Raw genomic sequence first — 24,651 nt, 5'->3', positions numbered from 1 at the left:
CCATGCGCCTTTTTGGCTGCTCTGCTTTCACTCTCATGCCCAACGCATGGTTAAAAATGTAAACAGGTGCCAATTGCCGTGCTACCTAAACCTTTGATGGAACATGTTTTCCGGTCGTCAAAACAAACGTTGAAAACTCAAAAAACGCCTACTAACAATCTTTGCAGAAAAAGAGCAAAAGGGAAGATCAGAAGCCATAGTGTTCCTACTGGCAGAAACACCTAAAACTTGGTTTGAAGACACAATGGATAGAGTTTCATCCTTTGTCTCATTTATGGATAAATACCCAATTAGACACAAGACCCTAGATTGGGAAATAAGAGAACCTCAATCTAAATCACCCAGGTTTCATACCTCTCCAACTCATACCGTCATTGACATTACTGAGCAACCACAACACGACACATTAAAAGACTCTCAAGATACTCTGTACTATCCAGACCAGGGTGATGATGACCATGGAACTTGGTATGAGGACCCAAATTACCCCACCGACTATGGCCCAGATGAACCTGACATTTACTTTTTACAGTGTCCTGATGGTACACCCGAACCAGGTCACACTTTCCCCCCATTGATGATCAGCTCGTATTTAACTACCTACTTTAAGAAAAGCTGCAGATCACCTTAATACATCATTGAGGACACTGATTATGTAGACAACATTCTAAACTAAAAGAAACCAGTCAGTCAGTCAGCATTAGTTTCACCATCTCTGACACGGGCAGTAAACCAAAGTGTTGAGAAAGTCTTTAAGCATGTACCATCAGACCCCCTCTACATTAAGGGTCATGTGAAGCCAGATTCTCTTGTCGTAACCACGACAAAGAAAAGAGCAGGCGCACCATTGTCCAATGCTGAGGCACCGCCAGACAAAGGTGCCTCATCAAGGGTTGGGCGGTATTGCGGCAGTGATACCGCCTGGGAAAATAGTACTACTGCCAACTGGTCCGGCAGTATTACCGTCACATCATACGTTCGGCAGTAGCGATAACTCCCCATTCTCCATAAGGTCAATTGAACCCATGAGGTCATTTTTGGTGCAATTACTACACGCTAATACCGCAGGCGGTAATTGTGCCACAAATGTGGGTTTTTTTTCGGCGTATTAATGCTGTCAGACTCGTGATAGGGCCAGCACTTAAATGCAGCAGTAATACTGTTACTGCCGCATTTAAGGGCTCAAACCCAAAACTCAGGCAACACTAATAAACATGCCCATAGGAGATTCTGTTCTCTTTGGAAAGGCTGTATATGACTTCTTAGAGACCGCAAAGAAAGAATATTGAAAATGCACAAACAAATATCCAACAAACCCTTTATTTATCAGGGGAGCTTTGTAATGGATCACTATGAGCCGGCGTTCTGTTCAACAAAGGATAGTCTTTATTGACTTAAGATAAACCAAAATAAAATATAAAGTAGGGATAATTCCCCTTTTTCAAGTCCAAAATTCGTTGTTAGCAGGCTTGCTTAAAGGATAGGGCAGAAAGCATAGGCTAGTCTTCGTACGCACAACGGAACGTATCTGCTTCTTCCTCGCGGGCTACTGACCTCTGAAACACAAAGGAAACAAATCTCTCAGTTCTTCCTCATTTCCTTCCTTAAATAGGGGCTTGAACCCCTCTAACGAATCAGGTAGCTTCCCCGACCGAAAGCTTGAAAAGCCCCTCTAAGCCCCACCCCCTTCTTCCGAGGACTTTGGTCGCCATAATGGATCCCGCACTTGTGCCTCGTGGGGGACGCTGGTCTCCATTCTTTTTAGTTTTAAAGGCATTGGTAAGTTTTGAACAGTGTTATAAGTTCGTTGGGCATTAATGATGCTGTTTGTTTCGCTCTGCAGTGCATCACGTTGTTTGTTAATCCGCTCCTAAGGTGTTCTTGTGCTTGTGTGATAACAGCGGTTCGACCGCGGGAGTTTCCTGCTTGTTATACCATGGGGAGTGATTAAAGGTGTCTTTTCCCTTCTCGTTACTGCAGACAGACCCTTTCTATGAGCGTGTGTTTCCTTGGTTTTCGTTTTCACACGGCAGAGTCCGGAGGCGTCACTGCATGTATATGCTCTTTTTGTCTGTTCTAATTGAGTTGTGTCGTCTGCATCCCGGCCCCACCAAGCCTCTTTCATCTCTTCTGTGCCCTGCTTGTCAGTCAGGTTGTCACACACACCCTCTTCGGCATTGAGCCGGTCGGGCTGATCCAGGCTCCGTGACAAATAGTCTGGGACAACCTGGAATGCAGCTGGCTTATGTATGGTTTTAAAGCAGTAGGTTTGGAGTATAAGGAACCACCTTAGAACCCTCTGATTTGAATCCTTGTGTATGGCTAACCATTGTAGGGGTACATAATCGGTGAACACCGTGAAGGACCTTCCCAGAAGATATGGCTTGACATTCTTTTCTCTAATGTTGAATACGCCATCTCGTGGGGTAGAAGTTTACGACTAATGAATGCCACTGGAAATAAATCGTCTTTGGTGCCTTGTGAAAGCACGGCCCCCAGTCCCGTACCCGATGCATCTGTCTGTACATAGAACTCTTTCCCAAAATCACATTTCAAGACTTTGAGTTAGGATATGTGTTTTTTTTTATATCCCACAAGGCTTTTTTTGCAGAAGTGTTCTGTGAGACATCCTCCTTATAAGAAGATTTAAGGGCTTCTGTTAGAGGACCGGTGATGCTGGAGAACATCGGTATGAATTTTCTGTAGTACCATACGAACCCCAAAAATGCCTGTATCTGCTTCCGGTTGCTGGGCATTGGTAGCTGCATTATTGCCTTCACTTTTTCAATTTGAGGTTTGATGAGTCCTTCGCCTACAAGGTATCCCAGGTATTTCGTTTCCTTGGCGGCCAAGATAGTTTTCTTTGGAGTGATGTGTAATTTGGCTTTTCCTGGGGCGGTGACTACTTTTATCAGGTGATTTAGGTGTTCTTCCCAGGTTTTGCTAAAGACAATAATGTCATCTAAATACGCCGAGCTGAATTCCATATGTGGGGCTAGGACTCGGTTTATTAAAGCTTGAAAGGTGGCTGTGGCACCGTGCAGCCCGAATGGTAATACCGTAAGCTGTCACAGCCCAGAGGGCGTGGAAAACGCTGTCTTCAGTTTGTCTTTGTCGCGTAATGGGATCTTCCAGTATCCTTTTGTTAAGTCGATGGTGCTAATGTACCGGGCTGTGCTTAATCGTTCTATCAGCTCATCAATCCTAGGCATAGGGTAGGCTTGATAGGTTGAGATGGCATTCAATTTTCTATAGTCCATGCAGAACCTGGTGGTCCCATCTGGCTTGGGCACCAACACTATTGGTGACGACCAGTGACTGACTGAGGGTTCTATCACCCCTAAGCGTAGCATCTCTTCCACTTCAGTTTGGACTGCTGCCCTCTTTGCCTCCGGTAGTCTATAGGGTTGGCCTCGCACGGTTTGCGTGAGTTCCGTATTAATGGCATGTTCTACCAAGTTTCCTGGAAAAAACAAGAACACGTTATTCAACGGCTGCAACCGGGTCTCCAGTTCTTTCCTCTGCTCTGGGCTGAGTTGGGGTCCCCATTGTACCGCCTGAAGAGCGGATTCTGTCCCATCTACCTTTAGCTAGTTCATACTTATGCTAGTAGCCTAGGCTCTTTCCATTCCTTCGAAAGGTTGACATGATAGTTTTGATGTTTCTCTCTCCTGTCTAGTTGTTCCACCAGATAATTTACGGGTCCCAAAACCCGTACAATTTTGGAAGGTCCCCTCCACTGTGCCAACATTTTATTGGAAGATGTGGGCAACAAAACCAACACCATGTCACCAACCTGGAACTCTCTAAACCGGGTATGGCGGTTGTAGTATTGAGCCTGGGTTGACTGTGCTCTCCCCAGATTCTCTCTGGCCATCTCTCGTAGCTTAGTAAGATGTTCTCGCATCTCTAGTACGTAGTCGGTAAGATGGGTTTCCTGCTCTTGTTCTTCCCATTCCGTCTTGGCTATATCTAGGACTGTTCTTGGTTTATGTCCGAATAACAACTCAAAGGGGGAGAACCCTGTGGATGATTGAGGTGTGTCTCCCAGTATCATTAACACCCTTGGTAATACTCTGTCCCAATCTTTCCCCGTTGCTGCTGTAATTTTTTTGAGCATCATTTTGAGGGTTTTATTATATCGCTCCACCAACCCATCTGTTTGAGGGTGATATATGGAAGTACGTATCTGTTTAATGCGCAACTGTTGGCATAGCTTCTTCATAACGCCTGACACAAAGTTGCGTCCCATGTCCGTCACTATTTCCGTTGGCAATCCAACCCCTGAAAAAAACGGAACTAATTGGTTGCAAATTTGGGTGGCACTAATGCCATTCATAGGAAAAGCCTCTGGGTATCTCGTGGCATAGTCCACTATGACCAGGATGTAAACATATCCATGACTGCTTGGTTCCAATGGTCCTACCAGGTCTATCGCAAATCTGGAAAAAGGTTCTTTTATGAGGGGCATGGGATATAAAGGTGCTTTTTTTGGTTTGTGTGGGCTTGTCTTTTGACATACAGGACACTCTTCTCAAAATTTGGCCACCTCCCTGTACACTCCAGGCCAAAAGAAGCGCTTCAGTAATTTCTCCTGTGTTTTTTCCTTCCCCAGGTGTCCTCCTACAACATCCTCATGAGCCATTCTCAGTACGGCCTGTCTAAAGACCAATGGTACCAGTAACTGTTCCATTTCATCCTTCTTTTGGTTTAGAGTTACACAGTATATCAGCCCATTCTTTGACTTGAACCAAGGATACGCCGCTTCTTTATTAGACCCAACTTCTTTATTGATACATGATACCGCTTGGTCTCGGGCATGCCTCAAAGTTGGGTCTATTAAAAGTTCACTCTGGAAGGATTTGTTTCCTGATTCTGGTAACCAATCGATTATTCCTACATATTTTTTTTTTCTTGCCACAGTTTTTTTGTTTCTCTTCTCTCTTGGTTTTCCTTGGACTTTTGTGTATGCTAGGTTCAATCTCAGTTTGAGAATAAGGAGCTGTACGTAGCTTCTCTTGATCTCGCACACATTCTTCGAATAAAGGCAGATCCTTACCCACTAGCACCTGTGTTGGTAAATGGGGCATTATGGCGACCTTCATCCTCGTGCTAACCCCTTTTACCTCACGTTCTACCTCCTCGGATGGATAGTCCCTTGTGTCCCCATGCACACAGGTAATAGGTATAGTGTGTCTTCCCTCCCCTGCCAACCCAGTTACTTCTGGTGTTATGGTGGTCTGCTCACTTCCGGAGTCAAGAAGAGCTTGTCTGGGTTTTCCATCTACCCGGACTTCCATCAGATACGGTTCCCTTCTTCTTCGGTATTCCCTGGACTGTGCATATCCTATTTCCATTGGTTCCGGCTTTGGTTTTCGTGGACAAAACCTGGCAATATGTCCCCACTCTCCACAGTCAAAACACTGTGGTTGTCTGGTCGTGGTATTCCATCCGGGTCCCTTGACTTCAGGTTGTATGGTCTTTACCTCGGGGAAAGCTGTTCTTTTGGGTACTGGTTTGCTGATTTCTACCGAGGTAGGACGGCTTGTCCCTGCTTTTTGGAAGGCTGTTGCTGTATCAATGGCTTCTGCTAAGGTTGGCCTATGGTGTTGACGTACCCATCTTTGCATCGCTGAGGGTAGGGCCTCTACGAATTGTTTGAGTTCGAGTTTAACTTTCTCCATTATATACTGTACAGACCCGGAGGCTGGCTTTAACCACTTGTCGCAAAGATCCTGTATCCGGTAATACAACTGTCTGGGTGTCTCTCTGTTTCGTAGGCGGGTTTCCCTTAGCCTAGCCCTGTAGGCTTCTTCATCCACACCCATCCATTCTAATATGGTTTTCTTGATATCGGCATATGTAGCCTCACCAGTCGGATTGGCCGCCTGCTAAGCTCCTTGCAAGGGACCTGTTAATAATGGAACAATGAAGTGCCCCCATTTTTCTACCGGCCATTGTGAATTCCTGGCCACTCTCTCGAAGTTGGGAAAGAAATATGCAGGGTCTTCTCCTTGCTGGAACTTTTGTAGTACATTGGTCGGGGCTAGGAGTTACCCCTGGTGGCAGTCATAGTCTCGGTGATTTGTTTGATGGCGTCTTGCGTGGCTGCTTGTAGCTGTAGAGCTTGTTGTAACGCCTGCCGGTCAGTCTGTGCTTGATGCGACTGCACCTGCATCACTTGTTGCAGTTGTTGCTGTCCGTCTGTGAGGGCTTTGATTATGGATTCCATAGTGTTCTCGATCCCACCGCTGCCACCACTGATGTAATGGATCACTATGAGCCGGCATTCTGTTCAACAAAGGATAGTCTTTATTGACTTAAGATAAACCAAAATAAAATATAAAGTAGGGATAATTCCCGTTTTTCAAGTCCAAAATTCGTTGTTAGCAGGCTTGCTTAAAGGATAGGGCAGAAAGCGTAGGCTAGTATTCGTAAGCCCAGTGGAACGTATCTGCTTCTTCCTCGCGGGCTGCTGACCTCTGAAACACAAAGGAAACAAATCTCTCAGTTCTTCCTCATTTCCTTCCTTAAATAGGGGCTTGAACCCCTCTAACCAATCAGGTAGCTTCCCCGACTGAAAGCTTGAAAAGCCCCTGAAAGCCCCGCCTTCTTCTTCCGAGGACTTTAATCGCCATAATGGATCCCGCACTCGTGCCTCGTGGGGGACGCTGGTTTCCATTCTTTTTAGTTTTAAAGGCATCGGTAAGTTTTGAACAGTGTTATAAGTTACTTGGGCATTAATGATGCTGTTTGTTTTGTTCTGCAGTGCATCACGTTGTTTGTTAATCTGCTCGTAAGGTGTTCTTGTGCTTGTGTGATAACAGCGGTTCGACCGCGGGAGTTTCCTGCTTGTTATACCATGGGGAGTGATTAAAGGTGTCTTTTCCCTTCTCGTTACTGCAGACAGACCCTTTCTATGAGCGTGTGCTTCCTTGGTTTTCGTTTTCACACGGCAGAGTCCGGAGTAGTCACTGCATGTATATGTTCTTTTTGTCTGTTCTAATTGAGTTGTGTCGTCTGCATCCCGGCCCCACCAAGCCTCTTTCAGGTCTTCAGTGCCCTGCTTGTCAGTCAGGTTGTCACAAGCTTCAATGCTCAGCATTCATTACGGAGCCAAAGGTACACAAGAGCCTCACTGTCTGATTTTGGGTCCACTTCATCCTTGTGGTGCTCTCCTCAGGGACATTCTTCCTCTTTTCAAACCAAACAGCAAAGGACTTTTTAAAGAGGTAACATTTGGGGCAGAATTGCAGCCTTGCAGCCTCCAGAGGCTCTGCTGCCCTCTCCAACAAATGACATTCCAGTTCAGGTCCCCTCCCATGCTTCCCCAGTAGGGGGTCATATAACTCTTTCGTCCAAGCGTGGGAGGGCATAACATCAGACCAGTGGGTGTTAACAACAGTGGCCAAGGGATATTCACTAGAATTGCTGGAAGTACCTTGCCACCATCCTCCAAGATCAAGGAAAATGTCTCAAAACCCTCACCTCATTTTACAAGAAGAAATTCAAACACTGCTACAGAAAGGAGTGATAGAGCAGGTTCCACTTATAGAGGTAAACAAAGATATTTATTCAATATACTTCCTTGTCCCAAAAAAGGATCTAACCATGTTCCCTGTCTTAAACCTGTATCCTGCAAACACATATGTCGAACCAAATAAATCCAGGATGACAACGGTGCAGGAAGTTAAGATGCATACTTTCATATTTCAATGTTGCCAGTGCACAGAAAATACCTAAAGTTCAGAGTGGGAAAATCACCCTACCAATTCAAGGTGTTACCCTTCGGCATAGCATCAGCGCCAAGAGTGTTCACGAAAGTACTTGCGGTAGTAGCAGCGCACATGGCCCGCCAATCGATTCCAGTGTACCCTTACCTAGACGACTGGCTAATAACAGGGGACACTCCACAGACATGCCACGAAACACTCAGCAGACAGTCAATCTTCTTTTACAATTCGGCTTCTCAATCAATGAGAAAGAAATCCAGTATTGTGCCTAGTCATGTAAAACAGTTTCTAGGGGTGATGATGCGAACACAAGACTCCCTATTCTTCCCCTCCAACGAGAGGGTCCAAAACATGCTGTTTCAAATCCCACAGTATGAAGCCGGTTGTCAGGTAACCGTGTGAAAGGCTATGCACCCTCTGGGAATGATGGTTTCCTGTTTTTACCTTGTGCCACACACTATGCGCCCTCTGGGAAAGATGGCGTCCTGTTTTGACCTTGTGCCACACGCCCGTTTGCACATGGGTCCTATGCAAGAGTGGTTGGTGAAAAAATGGTTGCAAGCAAGCGGTCTATGGCATGATCTAGTGCTCGCTTCGCAACCACTCGTTCTGGTACTTCAGTGGTGGACAAAAGAGAACCTTTTGAAGGGCAAGCCTTTCTCCACCCCCGCAGTCGAGGCCACCGTTACAACAGATGCATCACAATCAGGATGTGGAGCACATTTTCCCCATCAAACTGCAAACGGAGTGCGGACACAAGCATTAGCAAAGAGACATATCAACCTTTTAGAACTGTTAGCAATGCTCAAAGCTTTTGAAGCTTTCAAACAATAGCTACCGCAGAAGACAGTCCTCATACTGACAGACAGCACCACAGCAATGTTCTACATAAACAAGCAGGGAGAGACACACTCTCCAGGGGTGTCCAAACTAGCCCAGAACATTTGGTTATGGACTCTGAGACACAACATGTTTCTCCTATCACAACATGTTCCAGGAGAACAGAATTCTCTGGCAGACTTGCTAAGCAGAAGCATAGAACTACCATCATCAGAACATGAGTGGCAATTGCATACACACATTCTGCACAATAGACCTCATTACAAGTCCGGCAGTAACCCTGCTGGTGCTACCGGTGGGTTGCCGCTGGATTTTTAAGATTTACCTGCGCCTGGTTTGCCGGAAACACCGGGGGATTACAACCCCTTCGTTCCGGAAAGTCAGGTGCCGGTAAATTGTAATTCCCCATTCCCATTGAGTCCAATAGGACTCAATGGGAATGGGGAACCTGGAAGCACCGGCACCGTTAATAACGGTGCCGGTGCTTCTGTTACGGCTTGCTTACCATGGCCGCTGTGTCTGTCAGGGTATGCCCTGTCGGGCATAGCGGCTTCAGCAGGCAAGCCTGTAGTGTGCCGGTCTGGAAATAACAGTGCAAGTAGGCTTAACGGGACTGTTGTTTCCGGACCGGCACACATGTAATGAGGCCCAATGTCTTCACAAACTGGGGTTTTCCAAACATAGAGCTCTTGCAACCAAATGGAATGCACAATGCCAAGACCAAAGGGAACGCACTGTTAATGAACTGGTCAGGGAAATGTGCATACACTCCCTGCACCGCCTCCCCCAACTCCTCTTATCAATAGGATAGCCCACACACTGCACCAGGAACAAGTCAAGATGCTACTGATAGCTCCTATGTGGGCACGTCAAACATGGGTTTCACACCTGTTGAAAATGTCTCTCTGTCCTGTCATAAAACTACTGTGCTCTTTCAACATGTTGTCAGAGAATCGGGGGACACGACTCCATCCATGCCCTCAAACACTGAGCTTGGCAGCCTGGCTCCTGAGGTCATAGAATTTGGTCACTTAAACCTAGACCAGAGGTGTATGGACAACCTAAAGGAAGCATGCAAACATAACACAAAGCGCTGCTTTTTCAACAAATGGAAATGCTTTGTTTGTGGTGCAAAACTCACAGCATCAACCAGATTGACTGTTCACCTTCTCATATAGTACACTATTTACTATATCTTTAGACTCCGGGTTAGTCTTTAATTCAATATGAGTGCAACTAGCTGCTCTTTCAGCTTATACCACTTTCCAAAGTAAAGTATAATGGTGGAAAGTGCCTGTAGTTACAGCCTTCATGGAAGGGGTCAAAAGATTATGCTCACCAATTTCAAATCCAACCCCCTTCGAACCAATGCATAAAGTCAGTCTAAAACATCTCACTTATAAGACTGCTTTTCTGGTCGCCATTACATCTTATAAGGAGAGTGAGTGAACTACATGCACTCTCCGTTCAAGATCCATTTGTAATAGTTCACAAGAACAAAGTAGGAAATTGAGTGTGTGGACCACTTCAAATACCTGGGAATCCAGATTTGTGCAAAGCAGGCAAGTAAGATAACAGCTCAAACCCTAAAAAGGAAAATGTTAGCCTTGACGAACAAAGCGCATATCCTGAAGCAAAGATTTTGTGGGTTCTCTTTGCATCCAGTGATGCATTTCTACAGAGGGAAAGTGGTCTCCACTGTGACATATTGTGCCGACGTAATGACGCTACTCCGGAAAAACTTTGGCCGATACTGGAAGGTTACTTTTGGAAATGACTACTTGGACTACCTAAATCCACACCAATACAGATAATAAGAAGAGAGATGGGCCTGATTTCCCTGAGGGAAGCAGTTAAATGGAAAATGATGTGCTTCTTGGCTAAATACTCTAAACCCTGTCCAGCTCTGATCCTCAGTATTATCATATCTAACATAGACAGTGAGTCAAATGTAACTGGGACACTGTGGGACTGGCATTGTACATTTTTACTGAAAGATCTTGATTTGGCACCAGGCGACAACCTGGTAAATCAGTCTAGGATTTTTTTTTAAACTCTGTGAAAGAGTTTGGATAGTGCCTGTGAAGAAGCCAATAAATATAACTGTTTCGGCAGCTAACAAACGAGATCAGAGCTTTTGGTCAGACGCCAGCATAGATAAAGAAATTCCCGGACGCTTACCACAGATCACAATTCATAAGTATCAGACTTAACCTTTTCCCCACTATGGAGATAATTCCGGCGCAGAGCGGGTCAAGCAAAAAAATATCAGTATGTAGGTTTTGCAAAGGTGCTGAAATTTTGGAAAGCCTACAACACCTATTTACGTGCTGCCCCACACTGACCGAAAAAAGAACAAGATACTTTGCCACTTTCGTGGCGGCTGCACGACCAATGTCAGCAAAAGACTGGTGTGCAATAATACTGAGGTGAGAAAGTCAACCTCACAATCGCTGCAGTGAAATGTATAAAGGTCTGTTTGGATTGCGACAGTCAAGATGAACTATAATAATCGACTTCGAACTGGCCGTAGGCAAGCTGAGACGATTGATTTCCTCCACCTTGGCTTTCGTTAAAATGCTATGATTTGCTAAATGTTTTGTATTAAACTAAGTGTGCAATAAAAAAAATCAAAAAGTAGTATTATGTACACATCCACGTTTTTCTCCTAAATTTATTTCAAAGTTCCATGTTGCCCAAGCCATAGAACTTCCAGCTTTCTTTCAAAACCCAAAGAATTCTGCAGAATGAAGCCTCCATACACTAGATGTCAGAAGGGCTATCATGTACATACAAAAATTGAAGCCACTGTTTCTTCGTGTCTGTAGCCAATGGAAGAGAAGAATACCCTTTCTCTAGTTGGCTATCTCAAAAAGTATTGTCAAATGCATCCAATTGTGCTATTCATTAGCTATTCATTAGCCAAGAAAACCTTACCTTTCACGCCCAGAACACACTCTGGGCACAGGGGTACTCTAGTTTATATCGCAAATGTACATTTAGATGCCATTTGCAAAGCTGCTACTTGGAGTTCTATTCACACATTGACACAGCATTACTTCTTAAATACACATTCACAAGGTGACACACAAGTGGGTCAGGTGGTGTTATAACATCTTTTTTCCACTGTACCTTCTAACACCCCACCACCTTCTCCAGGTACTGCTCGCTAATCTATGCAAAGCATGTGATTCTAAGCAGATCCACAAGCCTCCGAAGCCTTACATTACTTACCATAATTGTATTTCTGATGCTTGTATCTGCTTAGATTCACATGCGCTGCCCTTCCTCCCCTCTTGGAGTTGAAGGTGCATAGGCTACTAACTCCTTTCTTTACTTCCTGAACTCACGCATACACTTCATGCTCCCTCATGTCAAAAAACAAAACAATTTGAGGCACCTTGGCGCGTGAAGGACCATGGGTATAGTATATGCCACTCTAGAGATAGTATTACAAACATGTCCAGTCGATGTTCCTTTTCGAACTTCGAAAATAAACTATGCAATACTCTGCAACTACCACTAGATGTTGGCCTGTGCAAACCATGTGAATCTAAGCAGGTATAATCGTCAAAAATACGATTATGGTAAGTAATGTATGCAATATACATTCAGCCTTAGGAGATATAGGAACACATTTGTTTCTAGTACTTGGATGCATTAGAAGTAACAAATAATTTTAAATTATCAATAGAACAGCTTTCCTAGCTCTTAAAAGTCCAACCCAAAGACCGTTTGGGGCCTTGTGACCAAAGATCACTAGTTCCAAAATTCACTTCACAGGTAGGTTTATTAAGAGATTGACAATGCCAGTGGTTATGATGAAAAGAGTCAAAAAGTTAGGTAATGTTCACGTGGTAGATTCACTCAATCCCACACACCAGGATAGGCTTTGGATGGGATGCTTGACCAGGCTGCACCAACCAAAGTCAGGAAAAAGTGATTTGGGGGCAGAACTTTACATCCATTTAGCCCTATGGGGAACTTACTCCCTGATTCCGATTTCTCCAGATACCACTGCTGAGGATCAGATTCCCTTGGGGACACAGTCTTCTTTGCTTGGTTCTGCAGGGGTCACTTTCGGATGCAGAATTTAATTTTGGCCTGTTTTAGTGCTTAAGAATCGGGTTCAGGCAGCTTCCAGCAGAACACCCAAACAAAGACAAGATTAAGACTTCTGCGTGGCAGACCACCTCAGGAACCTCCAGCAAGCGAAGAAGATGAGTTGCAATGGGAGTCACCATGGTCAGGCCGTGATAGGCGATCTTCAATGGACGAACAAAGTGAGCAGGTCCAGTACAGCTTCTGTTGATGCAAGAAGCCTGAAAATGCAGAAGATATCATCTGCTCTAAATTCCACGGATTCCCTCGGAACAGAGATAGCTGCGGTGTGGTAGCCCAGGAGAGAGCTGGTCACTACACAATTTTTTCCAGGGATGCTTCTGAAGGCTCAGAAGGCACGGATCCTTGTGCGGGGGTTGAGACAAGTTGTTCCCCTACGTCCAGAGGCAAAAGCACCAAGAGGGTCTTCTTGGGAGCAGGGCTTCACCGGGAGCTCAATGGAGATGGTGCTGGTCAGCTGCAGGGCTCGTCCTTGGTTTGTCAGCTAGCTGTTTTTCTTCAAAGCGGACTTGGCTCTAACGATGGTCTGTCGAATGGCTACAGAATTGCTCCTTTTTTCTAAAATTTGGGTTGGGAGCTTGCCCAAGTTCACCAATGGTAAGGATCTGCACCATTCAAACTGGCAGTGGCTGGAAGCTTTTCTACACACTATTGAAGATACGTCACTACTATTGACACTCTAAAGTAAAACTTGTTCTCCTTAACTATATTTATTTCCTGTATTTTTATTTGTGGCTCAAGATCTGTTCCTTGGAGATTAGTTAGCTTCCAAACATTTTTTTACTCGTATAATCAGACACATTTATTGATTATAATACATTTAATTAAATTACTTCAATTAGCATCATGAGAACACAACTATGAGAATTGTATCCTTATGTTTTGTTAACTGATTGTTCATATTTTTTGTGTTATCAAAATCGTTGAGTCTTTACTGGATTGTTGAAGAAAACATTAAGGTAGTCTTCCTATAAATCACCATTGGATAATAGGGCTTGGATTGCTTGTATGATATTTAAACTAATATCCTAATTATCATCAGAACTTTGTCCTAATAAATTTGCTTTTTATGTTATAAATAGATAATTACTTTGCTCCTGTTGAAGGGAAATGTTTCCCGAAACACATTTAGGACTGACTGAATAAACTGGAACATGTGAATTCTTGATGGACATTTAAATTGGTCCCAAAATGAATGTACAATTGACTTGTCACGGTCTAAAGGTGTGGAAGGGACAAGGGTGTCCCTTAAGTGGGATACAGGCCATTTCTTTGTATATATATGACTTTTGTGCCAAAGTTGTTCTTTTCTCCTGCACCCAAATATAAATGGGATTGATTTAAATATAAAAACGATTTAACTTATGGTGTGCAGGCAACTATTGTGCTATAGACGCTCATGAAGGATTGCAAGCTGCTGAAGTAGGTAAGGGTGTGGGATTTAGTCCCGGCTGTGGGATGAAAATAGACTCTGTCTAAGGAAAAAACATCTATGCTTGTGTGAAGGTCACCAACTCCTTTCCATGATCTGCGAACATCACAGAAGTCATCTTTCACCTAAAGCCCTTCTTCTAAAAGCAATTAGAAGAAGGGCTTTAGGTGAAAGACGACTAGTGTTATGTTAAAACACTCCTCTGGGCTCTGAAAGAAAAATGTCTCAACCTTTACCAAATACATCCTGAAGCTTGCTGGCTTGGAAGAATGACTCTGATTCTCTTTTGATACGAAGGAGCACATTTATCTCGTCTTACCTGGAGGTTCATATCTGAATGCCTCATAGTGCTTTACTTCTTCCACATGCCAGCTTTTCAGTACACCAGTAAGTGATCTTGCTCGCCTGTTTCCACAGTTTTCTCCTTTAGGTGTGACATCTCCATAGGTGGAGGGCAGATGAAGTTTGGTCCAGAACCCCCACCATCTACTCCTTCTCCACCTCCTCCTCAACAACCTTTCTTCTTTATTTATGTTCAGATGCCAAGAACTACTGTGCTCAACATATACCACACACATACTCGCATGCCTCTTGCTCCTTCAATTAAGTCTCCTGAGCTGGTGAGCACTACTTCTTCACCCTTGCAGATAACTGAACATTCTCCTTTGTCCTTTTCTGTACTTAAAGGAGTAGTTCACTCAAAAATATTATTGGCTAGAACGATGGCCCATAAACAAAAATATATATATACTCAAAATCTGAAGCACTAGGAGGCATCCATTTTGTGAAATGGATGAGCCTCCTGTGCTGCCCTTTCGGCACTAATGAAGCAAAAGCTAGTCAGCTGTAATAAACAAAAGCTACTACTGGGTGGCTTTTGCTTCATTAGTGCCGGAGACCAGAGAAGGCAGGCAGGCAAGCTGCATGTAGGTAAGTGCTTATTTTTTAACTAAGTACTGCAAATATTATAAAAGCTGTGGTTTTCTTTCTAAGTTTTTCAGGCTGGAGGAGCCCGGAAAACTTAGAAAGAAAACTGCAGCTTTTAAAACCTTGTATTTATGTTTTAGGTGGCTTCAGCTTTGAGTCCCCTGGGCTGCACGCTGAAGCTACCGCAAACATAAATACAAATTCGTTGTATTTAAAAACGCTGCATTTTTCTTTCTAAGTTTCTCTGGCTCCTCCGAGCCTGGTTGGGGGAGCCCAGGAGACTCCAGTGAAAGCCGCTGCAGACAGAAATACAACCACGAACAACGTTGTATTTATAATTGCTGCGCCTTTGCTTTTTGCCTTCATTTTACGTTTTCTGTGCTTCCCTGGGCCTGGGGAGCACTGAAAACGTAAAATGAAAGTGAAGGCAGCCTCCTCAGCTCATGTTGAGCACTGCTCTGGCTGCAGTAAGCAAAAGCTCCTAGTAGGGGGCTTTTGCTGCTTGTTTAGTGCCGCCAGGGCAGAGCTTAACATGAGCTGAGGAGGCAGCCTGAAATGGCAAAATGGATGCCCCCATGTAAACTCTTTGAGCCTCGTTTGCTCAAAAGTTTACATAGGAACATTCTTTAAAATTATGTTTAATGCATGTTTTTGATTATTGCCCATCTTTTGGGAAAATGATATTTTTGAGCAAACTACTCCTTTAATGGTGCAAAGAATGTGTAGAGGGTGACAACTAGAGATTTTCAAAAAACATTTTCAGAAACACTTTTGACTCTGGATTGGTCCAGATCAACGGCCAGCTTCAGAATTTGCGGCCACCGCGACTGAAGCTGGCTCTAGTGCCAGTGATTCTGGAACCTGTTCCTCTTCAACATCCTTTTCCAGATGACAATCAGATACAAACCTTCAATACAAAACAGTGCCTGGCCAAATATCGCCCTATCGCATATCTCCACTTCCTCAGCAAAATGAGGGAGAAGACAGACCACATCAAGTTGCATGAAAGGATGAGCCAGCACAATCTACTACAGGACTACCAATTCAGATTCTGACTGACCAAGATGCAGCAAATAGGTCGCCACCATCCGACTTATCAATAATGCACTCCACATCCTGGGCAATGGGAATCTCAGTTTACATGCTCAACTCAATCTCTCAGGGGCCTTCAATACCTTTGACCTTGAAGCCCTTCTCAAAATGTTCGGCATGCAGATGGACCTCGATGGAATGGTGGTTTGCTTCCTATCTCACAAACATTGACCAATCTATCATGCTATTCCCAAACAGATCCCAATGCTGCTTAGTATCCTACTGAGTGCCACAAGGCTCCATCATGTCCACTGCAATGTCATATTCTACCTCTCCATTAAACCACTGGGTACTTCCTCCACCAAGACTGACGTCAGTGCACAGATGGCATGGAGCTTTTGTATGAAGACCCATTGCATCATTGGCATTCATTGACTCGAGCACTGTCTGACCCTATTCCAAAATGTCAAGCGCCCACCTATAGCTCAACCTAACAAAGACAAGATGTATTCTCCTAGGAAATTCCAGCAAGAATGCCCAAGTCCAGAATTGGCTGACTGACATGAAGGTTGACAGATTGACGCCTCAACTCGCCCACAGTGCAAAATCTTGGAACCAGTTGTCCAAGTTGGGCATTTCCCTCCTGGATGGAGGGAACACCCTATTCTTAGGATTTCTAGATGCCACTGCAGTCCCCTAAAAGCCACCCGGCATGCTGCACCATGCCTCATCACAGGACGAAGGGGTGTTCTGCAGAGGGTTTTTCACCTATATGTGGTGAATTCATCCCAGGACACAACGGTTTCAAGGATTTGACTCCTGCTATATTTTTCATCCCCAAGAAGTTGGTGAAGTGGATCCATTCTGGACATCTATGATCACAGTTTACAGCCTGTGGAGGCCTGCTGGGTCGGTTCTGTGGCCCAAGTTTAGTGGGCATTGCAGCTGTACGGCTGGATGCATTCTGTGATATTCTAGGACCCTATTATTTTATTTACATCATGGAAGGAAAGCAGAAATGTCTTTTTTGACACAATACTGAATTCATTGTCAATTCAGATGTGTTCCTTTTCGGTTAAATACCGATTCAAGAGACTAGTCCTTTTGCTTGTGCGCACACATCTGAGCCAGGAGTGTGTACATATCTGCATTTACCTGGACAACTAATTCTAGAAATGTCTCCAGATTAGGCACTTTAAGTTTTCAAACACTAGCAGATTTCCGTTTTTTTATAAACCTTCCAATATCAGTTCTTTGGCCTACACAAAAGAATTACATTCATTATAGCAGTCCTTAATTTTTGAAAGCAAGCATGATGGTTCCAGAGCTACCTGGGCCTAATAGCCTCTTGCATTTGCCTTCTTCCTTTAGAATGACTGACAATAACATTCCTGTGGCATCTAGCCTGCAAACTAATCCTTGAGCACTCAGTTCATCAAAATCTTCATTCATCCTTTGTTAATGAAGTCCAACCAATGGCAGGATTGATAGTCCAATATTCTCAAAGAGACTATCATCCAACATCCCCTTCAAATTTCAATTAAAGAGCATTTCATGGACATTTGGGTGGTGCGACGATTGAGATTTTTTTAGGGATCTCCAAGATTGGCTGAATTACGATCTCAAGCTGAAAGTAATCCTTCTAGTACAGAAGTTCTTTCTCCCTCAGTCGCAGAGCAAATTCATCCAATTTTTAATAGACAACAACTGAAGGTTTCTTTTTGAACAAACATCAGCCCTCCCCCAGCCACTGCATTGAAGCAACAGAGGGCTGGGATCGGCACATGAGCATCACTCTATAACGGCATGCGGATGCTCTCAGTAGGCCATACTATCCTACCATCCTCTTATGCATAGACCCTCAAACCAACTATAACTCAGATAATCTTCAAGCACCAGTGACATCATACAATAGATTTATTATTTCACACACACCAGAAACCTTGGTGTCACCAACGTGCATCCTTTCTGTCTATTCGGCTCCTCAAGACCCTCCTCTTCGCCTCTGCCTTTGCCCCTCTTCTCCCCTGCTTATCTGCTTTCTCTCTCAGCAATGCTGCACCTGGCCACCGTCAGCCCTTTGGGCCCAGGTACCTGCTCACCCTGACACCCTCCTGCACTGCCCCCTGGCCACCCCTTGCACTGGAGCCTGTATCTTTACCCATGCATGCCCCCACTCTTTTTCCACACTTATCAGATTCTCCCTATCTGACTAACCTTGCACTTGGCCATGCACAGGCTGCACCACCACTGTTTTTGGATCACCTTATTTATATTTATCTATGTATTATTTATCATATCCTCTCTTATGCTCTGCACCTTACAATTTCTCCCCCCTCCCATGCACTTCCCCCTTTTTCCCTTCCTCATGCACTTGCACGTTCTCAATGTCACTGGGCCTAGTAAGATCGTTGTTTCTGTTCTCTCCCCTGTTCCCCTCCTTTTGCCTGGTCACACTCTGAAACACCTGTGTACGAGCACGATATAAATAAAATATCATATATCATATCATATCATATCATATCATATCATATTGACCTCTACTCCTTGCGAGAGGTTCTTCTAAATTGTTTAAGCAAGACCTCATGATACTTTGCTGCAATTATTTGGAAACTGAAAACTCTTCGGAAGTTCAAGTCATCAGTAAATTCCTCTCTGATTCCGGTATCCCTAACCTGGCCCTTCTAGAATTGCTTTTCAGATCTCTTCCAGCTCTCATGCATGCCCCCCATTCTCCTCTTAACTGCATTCTCTGTTATCGTTGTGCAGCTTGAGAGTTTGGTACCTTAACGTTTGCAAAGCTAGAAGACCTGACACACATTGGTACAGCAAGAAAATCATCTACTTGCAAGAAACATAAGAGCAGATGTCTTCGCTTTTGCTGATGTGTTTTACACAAGAAAGTACTTTTCTTTTCTTCAGTTTGGACAAGGTCATGACCATTTGTGATCTATTTGACCAGTACTGAGATCTCCATTGGGTCATGTAAACATTACTTTTCAGTCGTTGCTGCATACTTAACCTTTGCAGAAGATATTATTTTCCTTTTGAAATACATAATTGGAACTCCATTTTGGTGGTCTGCTTAATATTTATCCTCTTGAAAGAAAACCTGCTCCTCAATAGGATTTACATCTAGTGCTGGTTTTGCAAATGCACAAATCTGTTGAGCCTATGACTTCTTGTGATGTGGTCTTGCTGTCCTGGAAGGCTGTTTTTCTTCTGGTCATAAATGTAGTCAGAAAAGTTTTCAAAATCCCTTTCTTCGAATTAGCCTTAATTATCTTTCATAGAGACAAAGAGGTGCTTTGTGCGGTCCAATGCTTTATCCAAGAGATTAGATTTTCTGTGTTTCAGCCTCGTTCTTCTTTGGCTGGCAAAACGTTACACAATGTGAGTGAGGGCAATAAAGCTGTAACTCGAGAGTTTAACCCATTCTCATTCATGGATAATCGTACTGCCATTCATGTTGGCCGTGACACAGGGAAGTCATCACCCAGTGTCAGAGCTTTCTTAGAATTTGGTACAAATGGATTGACCCATGCCCCTTGGAGAGTATTTCCTCTAGTCGCAAATCAGCTTTTCTAGAACTGCCTGGACTAATTCTGTGATCATTTGGAATCAATGAGCCCAACCTAGGTGATGGAGACGGCAGCCAATATTAATGTGGCCAGTCTTTAAATTGCGCCATGCGTAGTAGCCTGCATCATACAATTCCTGCATAGGTTCCTGTTACATCATGGAAAAATGGGTCACAGACCCAGGGACTACACACCTCACCTAAAGGTACGATGCTACAAAGTGGCTTGGGTGCGATTGGAGGGACCTAGACCCTCGCTAGATTTCTGTCGGGCGCACAGGCCAATCAGTGCTCGGCAGAGGGATGGGAGGCGGGAGGCAGGGGAAACAGCATTGAGCATTGTCGGACTCACTAGCCTTGAATTTTTAATGATAACAATGGAGCCAACATTGCCAAAGTCTGGCCGGGACAGTATTCAGGCTTTGTTAAGTTGTGCTCTGTGGTCTGGTCATACCAGAGGTGATATGCTCCTCAGAACTAGGTTTTGGAAATCGATGCCTTGAACGATAGTTGAGATCTGGTAGGGGAACAAGAGGTCTGCATTGAACTGATATCCAAGTTTTCCCTCTGGTGGCTTAAGAAGAGCTCAGCATTGAGCAAAGGTGCAAAGTTCTTTACAAGATTTTGAGCCACCTCTCGTCCTTTCGGTTCAATCAAATGGCACTTTATCTCATGTGATTTCCTATCAGCACGACCTTTGTTTTAGATCCGCAGAGTCCTAAAAAGTGTCATACAGTACAAGATGTGTCTTGGGTATTCTTAATAATAAAAAAACAAAATGCAGTACCTAATTCACCACAGTAGCCAAAGGTCTGCACATCTATGCAACGGGTCATTGTGCATCTCGAGAAGAACAAGGGAGGCAGTCGAGTGAAACACAGAAATTCCAGCAGCACAGCAGGTGCAGGAGTTGGAGTGTGTTCTTTATGTTTAGACTTGCATCATCCCACCATCATAAGAGGTACTTGTATTGCAGCGACAAATAGCGGGATTCCTGGAACAGCTTGTCCAATCTCAGGATTCTAGAGACTGTTAAACCATTGGTTTTTGCCCCCACATGCCCAGTTTAGTAACGTGCAAATAAATATCCACATTGCCAGGGAGGACATAAGTTGTCCACAATCTTAGACGGCCAGATGGGGAATATGCAAGTAGTCGGGACTACAACAACAAAAACTATTTGTAGGATGGTAAAGTTATATAAAAGTAGTTTGAGTCAATAGCAAGTAAAAGCAGCATTTCGTAGGAGGACAGGTGGCACATATAAAAGATTAAATAAATCCATAATTAAAAGGGTTTGTTGAGTTTGATGCAAATGCAGTCTCTCATTCAAGGGTTCGACTGTGCCAGACTTTTTCGCTTTTTCTTTCTGTTCCAAGAAGAACTTTCAAGGAGAAACGGTCTTGGGTAAATGGAAAAATTAGAATTTTCAACTATGAGATGTCACAGTGCACGTTCTACTCACATCTCTTACTTTGTCACCTAAGGAATTAGTTCATGGTAAGGTTCTTCGGGAGCGGGGGGTAGGGAGGGTAAGTGGGTTATCAAATCTACCTTCCTTTTGTGTCCAAAATATTAAGATTTGCCTCGATCACAGCTTTTATAGCCTTTCACTGCTCATTCTGCTGTGCGCATCTGTCCACGCAGTGGATGACTTCGGTGTCCCGGAACCTTTTTGTTGATCATGATGGCAGGAGGGAATGGGTCATCCAACATCTGGACTGTGGTGGAGACCTCTCTGCATGATGTGTGGTTTTGTACGGCAGTGGGGCACTATGTGTTGGCTTTGTGTGTACAGGACATGGAGTCTACTCACCCCTGCACTCTACATCTGTCTTTCCTGACCTTGAACCTTTGAGTACATTTCTTTGATTTTCATTGAGGGCCACCATTTGCCATAGCCCCCAACATGGTGGGTTTCTGGAAGTGGATGCCAAGCTCAAAATATCCAAGCAGAATGCTTATGGTCTTGCTCAGCCTCTTGTCTGTTGTCTGTCATGTCCCCCCTTTGGTGGGAGCGCATATATAGAAATAACGGGCAGAGTGGAGGTGATTGTCCAAACACACAGGATACGAGAGATGGGTGCTGTGGTTACTTCCCTTTATGTGTGGGGGGATGTCCTAAGGGTTAGTATATGGGTTGTTCTAGGGTTTATCTGTTTCTGTGAAGGTAAAATCATCTCCTCCATCTGGACCCTAAAGAGGGTTCCCTACTACACTGATCTTGTATGCTCCCAGCCACAGCAGCTGGCTACAGACTCTGGAAAGACTGCTTGTTTGCTGCTCTGTACGGGGAAGCCTGCCTTCTCAATTTGTATGTTTTGCTGCCCTTTCTTTGGCAACCTGATGACCCTTTTGCGTACTATACCACGTGTGTGTTGCCTGCTGCTTTGTGCCGATGTTGTAGCTATCTTGGGTTGTAAATGCAGAGTATATTTTTGTAGAAACACTGCCTATTCTGGACGATCGTTGGCATGTTGCGTACATTCCTGGACCCTGGTTTTAAGTTAGTACATGGAAGACTGATTCTTTGGGTGTAAGATGAGGATTATTGACCCACTGCTCAGATGTTCTGTATCGCGAGGACATTTGATATTCTGATTAAGGCTCAATTGATCACCTTTAAGTCGATACCAAGGGGGTCATCAGGAGTTGGGCAGAGCAGTAAAAATGTAGCAGTAACACTATTACCGCTGCATTTCCTCTCCACCCAATCCCGAGTTTGGGCAAAAAGTGCGAGGTTTAACTCCAGCTTTTTGCTAGAGGTAAAAACCTCCCCTGTCCACCCATTTTCGGCACTACTAACATGGCGCTATTTGCTCCGGCGCTAATAGCGCAAAGAAAGCCCTGTTGGGCCCAATGCACCCAATGGCAATGGCGAATTATGGCCACACCGCAACTCGGGATCTGGCGTAAATTGCGCCGGACCGATTTGCGGTAACGCTAATAGCATTGGCGGTATCCCAGCACATTTACCGCTGTGATACCGCCCAACTCATGATGAGAGCCCAAATCTTTAAAATACATACCACTCACTCTTCTGACATTGCTTTTTCATAGCAAAGACCCTCTGTGGTCCGGTACAGTGTGACCGGCTGGAACACCTGCATCTTCTCGCCACCAGAGCTGAATGAAATTAGTGTTTATATCATTTTCACATCATATTGTTGTCTTTTTCTTCTCACAACAGAAGAGGACATAATTTCTCCAGTTATAACGTTTACAATCAAAGAAGAACAAGAGGTTTATTTTGTGGACAGCCAAGACTGTAACAGAAAAGGAAGCGCAACAATGTTTACAGGTGAGCAAAGATAGTTCTTCCAGAAAGAGGTTTAGAAGAACCCACTGTACCATTTCCACTCTATTTGCTGAATCATGATTTGATAAACTAGCACAAGTTTGTGAGTTGTTAAGAATTAATGTCCATGTTACTATATGTGTATATTTCATGCAAACAAATCGTTCATTACTCCAAATATCAAAAACTGAGATAGCTGCTAATTTGTAGGTGTTTGTATAATTTTTAAATGTTTTATCAAGATAGCAGGTACACAAAATATAATGTTCAGTATCTTACATACTGCACAATATATATTTTGTTTGCCAGCATGATGGAAAATAATTATGTTTTTATGAAACTTTAGCTAGCACGTCAAAGAAATAAAATCCCTTAAGACTGAAATAATGACAAATAAAAAAGGATAGAGAAGAGTAGACATAGAGACCTGTTTTTGCATTTAATCAGACAGTAAAGAATCCAAGAATGCTGATTTGATATCCATGAAATGTTAAGCTAGATAATGATGCGTTGAAGAAAGAAGCAAAACTAAACAGAGTAAAAAGATGGGAATTGAGAGATTAGAAAAGATTGAGAATGCTGATGAAAAAGATGAGCATTTTGTAGAGAAGAAATTCCTTTTTCGCTCATATTTGGGAGTCCCCTTGACTTTTTACTTGTCTTTCACCATGTCCTGACTACAGTATTATTCGCAGGTTAATCCTGTTCTGGTATCTGGGCGCTTATATTGTTGTTACCCATTGGAAACATTTGGGAACCCAAAAGGTGGGAGATACCCCTCAGGTACTCCTTAATTAACCTGGGTCAGCCCCCTGATCCAGACAGTTGTGTTGCATCGAATTGGTGGCAATGTATGTTCATAGAGTGGCTGCATGAGTTGTAGTCACTTTGGCTCACAGGACACCTTAACTCCCTAGAGTCTTCCAAAATGATCATCTCGTTAATTGGCTGCCAGTACAACAGAGAATTATTTTAAGATTCTCTCTCTTGTTTTTAAGTGGCTCCATGGTCTTGGTCCAGCTTATCTCACGGCCAGACTTGTACCCTATCATCCAACACGGTGACTACAATCCTCTGATCAACATGTATTAGCTGGACCCCCATCTTATTTTGTTCACAGATGACAGATGTTTCGCGGTTCGGTCCCTCCCATATGGGACTCACTTGCTTTTTTTCTCCTCTCTCTTCGTACGATCAGTGCCCAGATGCAGTTCAGTCTGTCTGGTTTCTTTCCTTCGCTGGTGAGAATATGCGTATGATAAATAAATACTTTCAAAATTTCAAAATAAATGTTAAATCCAGTTATAAGGTAACAGTGCCTTATTGCTGTTAATTATGATAGGTGGGAAATTGGGAATGGCCATGTTGCGCTATTTTCTTAATGTGAGCTTTGGCCAGGAAGTCACAAAGGACAGGGGTTGGTTGCCTGGGTGTCAATTCAGGGGAATCTCAGGAATCTGTACCCTGGGAATTTGCCTGTGAGAATGCTTCTAAATGTTTGTATGTCGTGGTCAGCAATGGTTGGCTGGCCACCATAGGTTTGAATGCTGCATATGTGTGTATGATTGGCGGCTACACTTACATCTACTGCCCAGCATGATATCTGACCCTTTGCGCCAGATTATTTTGCAGATCGTCATCTCTCAGGACTTGTCTGTGCTGGTTGATCTCTGACTCAGAGCACTGC

At 43.9% G+C, this 24,651-nt stretch overlaps 1 protein-coding gene across 5 annotated transcripts in view; it reads left to right on the top strand.

Annotated features, from left to right (window-relative positions):
- The window catches only part of LOC138510492 (zinc finger protein 845-like), a 252,430-nt gene that overhangs the window by 176,800 nt on the left and 50,979 nt on the right, over window positions 1-24,651 (top strand). For 4 of the 5 annotated variants that reach the window (XM_069626185.1, XM_069626184.1, XM_069626182.1 and 1 more), the window contains one exon: window positions 22,857-22,967. The exons of the other annotated variant lie outside the window; for it this stretch is intronic. In XM_069626185.1, the coding sequence (XP_069482286.1) occupies window positions 22,857-22,967 (111 nt within the window). The remainder of the gene's footprint in view (window positions 1-22,856; window positions 22,968-24,651) is intronic. 5 annotated transcript variants of the gene reach the window in all.

The sequence above is a fragment of the Ambystoma mexicanum genome, chromosome 6p (assembly GCF_040938575.1).
Source record: "Ambystoma mexicanum isolate Mex_15411 chromosome 6p, UKY_AmexF1_1, whole genome shotgun sequence".
In the NCBI taxonomy this organism is placed as follows: Eukaryota; Metazoa; Chordata; class Amphibia; order Caudata; family Ambystomatidae; genus Ambystoma; species Ambystoma mexicanum.
Note: the sequence above shows the minus strand (reverse complement) of the source record. Positions and strands in the feature narration are given on the sequence as shown.